A 9,208-nucleotide genomic window follows, 5' to 3' on the forward strand; every position below is an offset into this window, starting at 1 on the left:
ACAAAGCCAATGCAGGTACCTACAGGTGCTCTGTCTACACCTAGACAACGAAGAAAATGCAGGTACCTACAGGTGCTCTGTCTACACGGATATAACATAGACAATGCTGGTACCTACAGGTGGTCCTTCTACACCTAGACAACATAGACAATGCAGGTACCTACAGGTGCTCCTTCTACACCTAGACAACATAGACAATGCTGGTACCTACAGGGGCTCTGTCTACACCAATATAACATAGACAATTTTGGTACCTACAGGTGCTCCTTCTACACCTAGATAACATAGACAATGCTGGAACTTACAGGTTCTCTGTCTACACCGATATAACATAGACAATGCTGGAACCTACAGGTGCTCTGTCTACACCGATATAACGTAGACAATGCTGGTACCTACAGGTGCTCCTTATACACCTAGACAACATAGACAATGCTGGTACCTACAGGTGCTCTGTCTACACCAATATAACATAGACAATGCTGGAACCTACAGGTGCTCTTTCTACACATAGACAACATAGACAATGCTGGTACCTACAGGTGCTCTGTCTACACCAATATAACATAGACAATGTTGGTACCTACAGGTGCTCCTTCTACACCTAGATAACATAGACAATGCTGGTACCTACAGGTGCTCTGTCTACACCGATATAACATAGACAATGCTGTCCCATTGTAGTTTAAATTAGTCGATTTATATCTAAGTTTTCTATATTAGACTCATGATATGAAAAAGGTATCATTTCCTTGGATAAACATATCACTTTTATTGGTGATATCAATTGTTTGAATTCTTTATCTACAAATATTTTTACATCAGTTATTTGCATTAGAAATGCTAAAAGCCCAAATTTGAAAAATGTATTTAACTTTGGGTAGAGATCCATTGGATTAAGCCTGCAACAGTATTACTGCAGTAGCTGACACTGTAGAGTACTGCCTTTGATTGGTATATATAAAGATGGTTTCAAGAATATGCATTCTGTGCATATACAATGTGTACATGTATCTACTGATAAACAAGACTTTATATAAATTTTGTTGAGGATTTTTTCGCACAATCTTGACTTTGTCGACAGTCTTTATACCAGACTGGATAAGTATATATTGTAGGTTGTAACCTGGACATATAAGTAAAAATTGAGATAATTCAACAATACATAATAAAAATAATATCAATAGGCATAAAATAGAAATGCAAATTATTTATAATGAAATGAACAAAACTTACAGCACTCAGTACTTTGACCTCGCTCTCACCATCAGATTTACACCCGTTATTGCACAATTACATCTCCTATGTACACGGACGGAAACGTTCAATATATCGCAAATAAATACACATGGTCCACATATATACATACAACACACACACAAATTATAAAGTAAACGATGATGAATATGAAACTTTGTAAAATGAAATTATGGGATGATTTGAAGTTTGATCAGGAGGCAGTGATCACCATAAATGTTGTCCATGGCAATCTAAAAAGAACAAAATAATGTTTTAAAACGTGACTCATATTCTCAATGGAGAAAACACAAATGAATTTGCAAAAAGTTGGACAATAAATACAGTTACCAGGTAAGTAATGAATGATTGACATGTTCACTTTAAATTGCTGAAATTAACGAATAAAATATTAAACAGGTTTCAGTATCCTATATTCCATACATGAATTTAAAAGACAGCTTGGTCATTTGTCTGAAAACTACAATCTGAGTTACATTCAATACGATTCCCTATTCAATATAGTAAGCATGTGAGGCTGTGAAATAACGCTTGTTAGTTGTACACAATGTAAGTGTGACGTACCATTATCACAGGTGTCAGTGGAGAACCTCTAGCTGTAAACCGGTGAACAGGTCTGGAGAGCAGACGGCACAGTAGCCTCCACACAGACCGCGAACCACCTCTCCGTTCTACAACAAAACGCATCATTGCTGGTGTTATAACAAATATGAAATTAACATCAACAAAATCCACTTAATGATTGTTTTCAAAAGTGATGAGAGCTTTTCATGCAGTGTGCAAATAAATTATGGCAAGTAACCTTAATATGAAACAACCTGACATACATGTAGGCCTTCAGGCAGACAACAAACAAAAACAAAAAACAAAATAAACACAGAAGTAAACAGGTAATTTATATAACATGTATATAAGAAATGCGTAGAAAGATTTATAATTTATATAACATGTATATAAGAAATGTGTAGAAAGATATAAGAAATGTGTAGAAAGATTAATAATTTATATAACATGTATATAAGAAATGTATAGAAAGATTAATAATTTGTATATCATGTATATAAGAAATGAGTAAAAAGATTAATAATTTATATAACATGTATATAAGAAATGTGTAGAAAGATTTATAATGTATATAACATGCATATAAGAAATGTGTAGAAAGATTTATAATGTATATAACATGTATATACGAAATGTGTAGCAAGATTTATAATTTATATAACATGTATATCAGAAATGTGTTGAAAGATTTATAATTTATATAACATGTATATAAGAAATGTGTAGAAACATTAATAATGTATATAACATGCATATAAGAAATGTGTAGAAAGATTTATAATTTATATAACATGTATATAAGAAATGTGTAGAAAGATTTATAATTTATATAACATGTATATAAGAAATGTGTAGAAAGATTTATAATTTATATAACATGCATATAAGAAATGTGTAGAAAGATTTATGATTTATATAACATGTATATAAGAAATGTGTAGAAAGATTAATAATGTATATAACATGTATATAAGAAATGAGTAGAAAGATTTATAATGTATATAACATGTATACAAGAAATGTGTAGAAAGATTTATAATTTATATAACATGTATATAAGAAACGAGTAGAAAGATTTATAATGTATATAACATGCATATAAGAAATGTGTAGAGGGATTTATGATTTATATAACATGTATTTAAGAAATGTGTAGAAAGATTAATAATTTGTATATCATGTATATAAGAAGTGTGTAGAAAGATTTATAATTTATATAACATGTATATAAGAAATGTGTAGAAAGATATTTAATTGATATAAAATGCATATAAGAAATGTGTAGAAAGATTTATGATATATTTAACATGTATATAAGAAATGTGAAAAAAAGATTTATATTTTATATAACATGCATATAAGAAGTGTGTAGAAAGATTTATAATGTATATAATATGTATATAAGAAATGTGTAGAAAGATTTATAGAAATCAAAGTATTCCTTCATGGGTAATTGCCAGGAAACTGTATGACTTTCAAGAATATCCAAGATGGGGCTGCTATTAGCTATGCTGATTTTAAAATTTGGTTCAAAATCAAACTGGTGTGGGTAATGGATACTAAACATGTGTCACAAATAGGTTGTAAGGAATGAGGAAAGATAGGATGCTCTCTGACCACAAAATGAAGAAGTTTTCGACAGTTGCCACAATTAAATGAGCAAATGCTTGATATTATTATTTGAAGTGTATAATCACAAATTATTTCATGTTTCATATCCAAATCACTACAAATATTTCATTTTACAAAATAAAGACCGAAATAAACAACTTTGTAAAACTATACTTCTCTAAATAAATATCTGGAATAGGTAACTTGCCTGCATGATTTGAATCTTTTTTGAGGAATGACGGCCATGCAGTATCCAGGTTGTGTTTCTGGAGACGGCAAATCCTGTCCCCGTCAAGTTGATGCTGAACCTTCCCTGTAATGACAAGTCATGACTAAGTTGAAGGTTTCTCAAGTATATGTTTAATGAAAAGGTAAGTATAACTTAACTGACCAAAACAGATAATCAGATTACATTGTCACTGACAGAGCTATTTTTCTACCTTTTTTTCAGATTGTTATCATTTTGATTGGTTAATAACAGTTGCATTTTTTCCTAAAATTGAAAAAAAAATCTTTTTGATGGAATACAACAATTAACAGCAATAAAATGTTTTCATTTTTAACAGTTAAGATATTTATTATACATTTTTGTATATGTATAATATATCGTAACTTGTATATAATAATGGGACTACTAACACTATATTTAGGTAGTCCTTTTCCCAAATACATGTATTTTTTGTTCTATTTAAAAAAAAAAAGAAAAGTTTATCCATAATTTTACTGAGGACATTGTAGTATACAGGAGACATACCTGAGGACATTGTAGTATACAGGAGACATACCTGGGGACATTGTATGATACAGGTGACATACCTGGGGACATTGTAGTATACAGGAGACATACCTGGGGACATTGTAGCATACAGGAGAAGTACCTGGGGACATTGTAGTATACAGGAGACATACCTGAGGACATTGTATGATACAGGAGACATACCTGAGGACATTGCATTATACAGGAGACATACCTGAGGACATTGTAGTATACAGGAGACGTCCCTGGGGACATTGTAGTATACAGGAGGTATACAGGAGACGTACCTGAGGACATTTTAGTATACAGGAGACGGTCCTGAGGACATTGTAGTATACAGAAGACATACATGAGGACATTGTAGTATACAGGATACGTACCGGGGGACATTGTAGTATACAGGAGATGTACCTGGGGACATTGTAGTATACAGGAGATGTTCCTGGGGACATTGTAGTATACAGGAGACATATCTGAGGACATTGTAGTATACAGGGGACATACCTGAGGACATTGAAGTATAAAGGAGACGTACCTGTGGACATTTTAGCATACAGGAGACGTACCTGAGGACATTGTGTGATACAGGAGAAGTACCTGGGGACATTGTAGTGTACAGGAGACGTACCTGGGGACATTTTAGTATACAGGAGACGTACCTGAGGACATTTTAGTATACAGGAGACGTACCTGGGGATATTGTATGATAGGAGACGTACCTGAGGACATTGTAGTATACAGGAGACATACCTGAGGACATTGAAGTATACAGGAGACGTACCTGTGGACATTTTAGTATACAGGAGACGTACCTGAGGACATTGTAGTATACAGGAGACATACCTGAGGACATTGTAGTATACAGGAGACATACCTGAGGACATTGTAGTATACAGGAGACATACCTGAGGACATTGTAGTATACAGGAGACGTACCTGGGGACATTGTAGTATACAGGAGACGTACCTGAGGACATTGTGTGATACAGGAGACATATCTGAGGACATTGTAGTATACAGGAGACATACCAGAGGACATTGTAGTATACAGGAGACGTACCTGAGGTCATTGTAGTATACAGGAGACGTACCTGAGGACATTGTAGTATACAGAAGACATACATGAGGACATTGTAGTATACAGGAGACATATCTGAGGACATTGTAGTATACAGGAGACGTATTTGAGGACATTGTAGTATACAGGAGAAGTACCTGGGGACATTGTAGTATACAGGAGACATATCTGAGGACATTGTAGTATACAGGTGACGTATTTGAGGACATTGTAGTATACAGGAGACGTACCTGCGGATATTGTAGTATACAGGAGACGTACCTGAGGACATTGGAGTATACAGGAGACATACCTGAGGACATTGTAGGTATACAGGAGACATACCTGAGGACATTGTATAGTATACAGGAGACATACCTGAGGACATTGTAGTATACAGGAGACGTACCTGAGGACATTGTAGTATACAGGAGATGTACCTAAGGACATTGTAGTATACAGGAGACATACCTGAGGACATTGTAGTATACAGGAGACGTACCTGAGGACATTGTGTCTGTGAACTGTAACAGTCACCAGCAGTGCCATATGGAATGATTTTACCACTAACAGAAGTGGCGAATGTTGTGTCTGTAGCTGTCAACCGAAAAAAAATCAAATCAGCAACCTCGATCATAAACACTCATCAATTTTCTTCCTGTTTCTGTTGATACTTGTAACATGTATTTCCTATTTACTGATTTTATTTTAAACCAAATATGGGTCAATGCTGTTTACAAAATGCATTGACTGATAATGGTATCACAAGCTTTGGTTACTAATCATTATCATATATCAAGTCAAAATACCTGTTTGTTGTCTCTGATAGGACAAGAAAGAGTTGTAGCTCTATTTATTAACAAACCAATATATTTGTTCCCTCGAAACTTCGTTTTGAAATGTTGCCTTAATTGACCCAAATAAAATATGAAAATTGTATACACATATGAAAGTGAGAAACAGAGGGTAAAATATGAGAATGCTTTTGATTGGCTTTGCTTACTCATAATGCGAAGGTTTGTGAGGTCGATCCGGACCTTGGAGAAGGATGTGTTCCCTGCCTCTCTGTATGGAGTCCGACGACACTTGGTGCAGGTATCCGTTCGTGTTCCATTGTATGGACAGTGGCCAGAACGACGCAATCTGTATACAAACACAAACAAAATGGTTAAAATGCTCCGACAGTCATTGAGAGGGACTTTGAAGTGTGTAATTCCAAAAGTTCTTGGTACAGTATCTATGAGGTATGTAGTTTTGACAGTAGCAGGTAATATCTTTGAGGTGTGTAGCAGAGTAATTGATAAAAAAAAATTATATATATAAATTTGTTAACGTAATAGGTGTTGTAGTTATAGGCTTACCGTTTGTCGTAGACCTCAGAGTAATTTTCCCCCTCCCCAACCGGCAGGCTGAGATACTCTGCAGGCTCTTTCTGCCTCATATCCCGACAGTACACCTGTAACAAAGCTTACTAATCAACGACATCCTTATATCGTATTTCTGTTTTTGTGAAAAAATTACGTTGTTTTCTCAAAAATTGATGACGTTACTCTCACAAACCAATGACGTAACAATCAATACCTGTTCACAAGAGAAGATAACTCTGCAATACGAAAAGACGGAATAAGCCAACATCAGTTAACAATATTTATTTCTGCAAGTCATACTCAGTTTATAACTACTCTATTTACCTACAACAAAACCAGCATCATTCTTTAATAAAACTATTTACCAAATATAGGTCAAGTACACTTGTAAATAAAGTCTTTAATCAAATAAAATTGAGTACTTGTTTTTATCAAAGATTTTTACCTGTAAAAGTGAAGTACTATTTCATAACTGAATGGTGGCATTAAACATAAAGAACTAGCAACAGTATATACCTCTATACCTGTATGAAGATTGAATACTAAAGGTGATAACAAATACATGTTTTCCTGTATGAGCCTATTTTTGAGAAATAAAATGTATTAACCTGTATGAGCCTATTTTTTAAAAGTAAACTGTATTTACCTGTATGAGCCTATTTTTGAGAAGTAAACTGTATTTACCTGTATGAAGATTGAATACTAAAGGTGATAACAAAGACATGTTAACCTGTATGAGCCTATTTTTGAGAAATAAAATGTATTTACCTGTATGAGCCTATTTTTTAAAAGTAAACTGTATTTACCTGTATGAGCCTATTTTTGAGAAGTAAACTGTATTTACCTGTATGCCGTGAGCCTATTTTTGAGAAGTAAACTGTATTTACCTGCATGAGACTATTTTTGAGAAATAAAATGTATTTACCTGTATGAGCCTATTTTTAAGAAGTAAGCTGTATGTGTCATCATGTCGTATTGACGTTTTCTCTCTCAACTGCTGACAGGACTTAGCATAACCTACAAGGACACAGACATATACATATAATATCAACAAGTCATAGACGAAGGGAGCTAACTCTTACTACATATATTATAAAATTGATGTAAAAAAATAATACAACAGGAAAAGTGGAAATGATCCGTACAGAACCCTCATTCATATATGTAAAAACCATAATAACGTTAATGAAGATATCTTTAACCATATAATTAATTTTTAATTATGATGTCAATCTTCAGATAGTGTACCAGCATGTATCAGTTGTACCTGTTACCGAATACCTTTATAAATGTGGCAGACTTACATGGTCCGGAGTAGCATTCCTCCTTGTTGTCTGGCTTCAGGGTGCTGGGACAGCGTTTCTTGGACCGCCTCCTCCCAAGGACATCCACACAAATCACCTGCCTGCGTATTAATCCCCATCCACAGCGTGACGAACACTGTCAACAAAAGTATCGTCTCTTCATTTACAAAGGTATAATAGTGCAACTATCACCTCCAATCAAAATCATATATTCTTGACTTGTAATATAAATTAAGAACCATAAAATATTTTGGGATGAACTTGATTATATAGATTCGTGCGGTATTTGGAGAATGCCTACCTTGCCCCAGGGCCCGACTACCCAGTGGTTACGCGCCCCACACTCGCCCATGTTACAGGACCTTTGGGCTGGAGGTTTTTCTGTGGACTGACAGGTAAATGGCACTTCTCCTGGGAGTATCCAGCCCTCCTTAGTTACGGCCTGACATACCACCTTTCTCTCCTGTAGACCCTCACCACACGTACTGTTACACTGTAACACACAAGGTATTTGTTAGCTTTTCAGCTCAATCTACATCATAGGGGTCAATATAACAACTTTACTGACCATATAACGGCAAATGTAATATATAACAAATGGTAAGATCATCTCACAAACGTTAAAAATTTACAAATTTGGTGACATTTACAAAAAAAAAAACCATTTCCTGCCTGATTTATTAGATTTGTTATTTGTATTGATTACCTCAGTCCATGGCGAGGTATTCCAGATAAAGGGACAGGGGAACTCGTTACATCTACGTTTGGGTTTGGGTCGTTTCTCTCCTCCACAGTTCCAGTCTTCTACCTCCTCACTATCCAAATTAACACAGCTCACGGTTCGAGTCTTACTACCAAATCCACACTTCTTAGAACACTGTAGGTAACAACATATTTCAAAGTTTTACACTACATAAAATATAACACCTGTTACCTTTGATAAAGTTATCCCCCCTATATTTTTAATAGCAATGACTACTTGCCCCTCACCCCGCTGATGAATAAATCTGATCATGCCCTTCTCACCCCGCTGATGAATAAATCTGGCCATGCCCTTCTCACCCCGCTGATGAATAAATCTGATCATGCCCTTCTCACCCCACTGATAAATAAATCTGATCATGCCCTTCTCACCCCACTGATGAATAAATCTGACCATGCCCCTCTCACCCCGCTGATAAATAAATCTGACCATGCCCCTCTCACCCCACTGATGAATAAATCTGACCATGCCCTTCTCGCCTCGCTGATTAATAATAAATCTGACAATGCCCCCACCCCCTACCCCCCA

The 9,208-nt window shown here is 35.1% G+C and overlaps 1 protein-coding gene across 1 annotated transcript in view; it reads right to left on the reverse strand.

Moving 5' to 3' along the window:
• Window positions 1–265: 265 nt before the first annotated feature.
• LOC110452647 (A disintegrin and metalloproteinase with thrombospondin motifs 9-like) overlaps window positions 266–9,208 on the reverse strand; it is a 177,184-nt gene continuing 168,241 nt past the window's right edge. Inside the window, exons 31-40 of the mRNA XM_021501288.1 lie at window positions 8,624–8,794; window positions 8,219–8,410; window positions 7,918–8,053; window positions 7,539–7,630; window positions 6,608–6,702; window positions 6,250–6,389; window positions 5,749–5,843; window positions 3,641–3,745; window positions 1,822–1,928; window positions 266–1,490 (exon numbers count right to left, since the gene is read on the reverse strand). Coding sequence (XP_021356963.1) covers window positions 1,836–1,928; window positions 3,641–3,745; window positions 5,749–5,843; window positions 6,250–6,389; window positions 6,608–6,702; window positions 7,539–7,630; window positions 7,918–8,053; window positions 8,219–8,410; window positions 8,624–8,794 — 1,119 coding nt within the window. The 3' untranslated portion in view covers window positions 266–1,490; window positions 1,822–1,835. The remainder of the gene's footprint in view (window positions 1,491–1,821; window positions 1,929–3,640; window positions 3,746–5,748; window positions 5,844–6,249; window positions 6,390–6,607; window positions 6,703–7,538; window positions 7,631–7,917; window positions 8,054–8,218; window positions 8,411–8,623; window positions 8,795–9,208) is intronic.

The sequence above is a fragment of the Mizuhopecten yessoensis genome, unplaced genomic scaffold, assembly GCF_002113885.1.
Source record: "Mizuhopecten yessoensis strain PY_sf001 unplaced genomic scaffold, ASM211388v2 scaffold6779, whole genome shotgun sequence".
Lineage (NCBI taxonomy): Eukaryota > Metazoa > Mollusca > Bivalvia > Pectinida > Pectinidae > Mizuhopecten > Mizuhopecten yessoensis.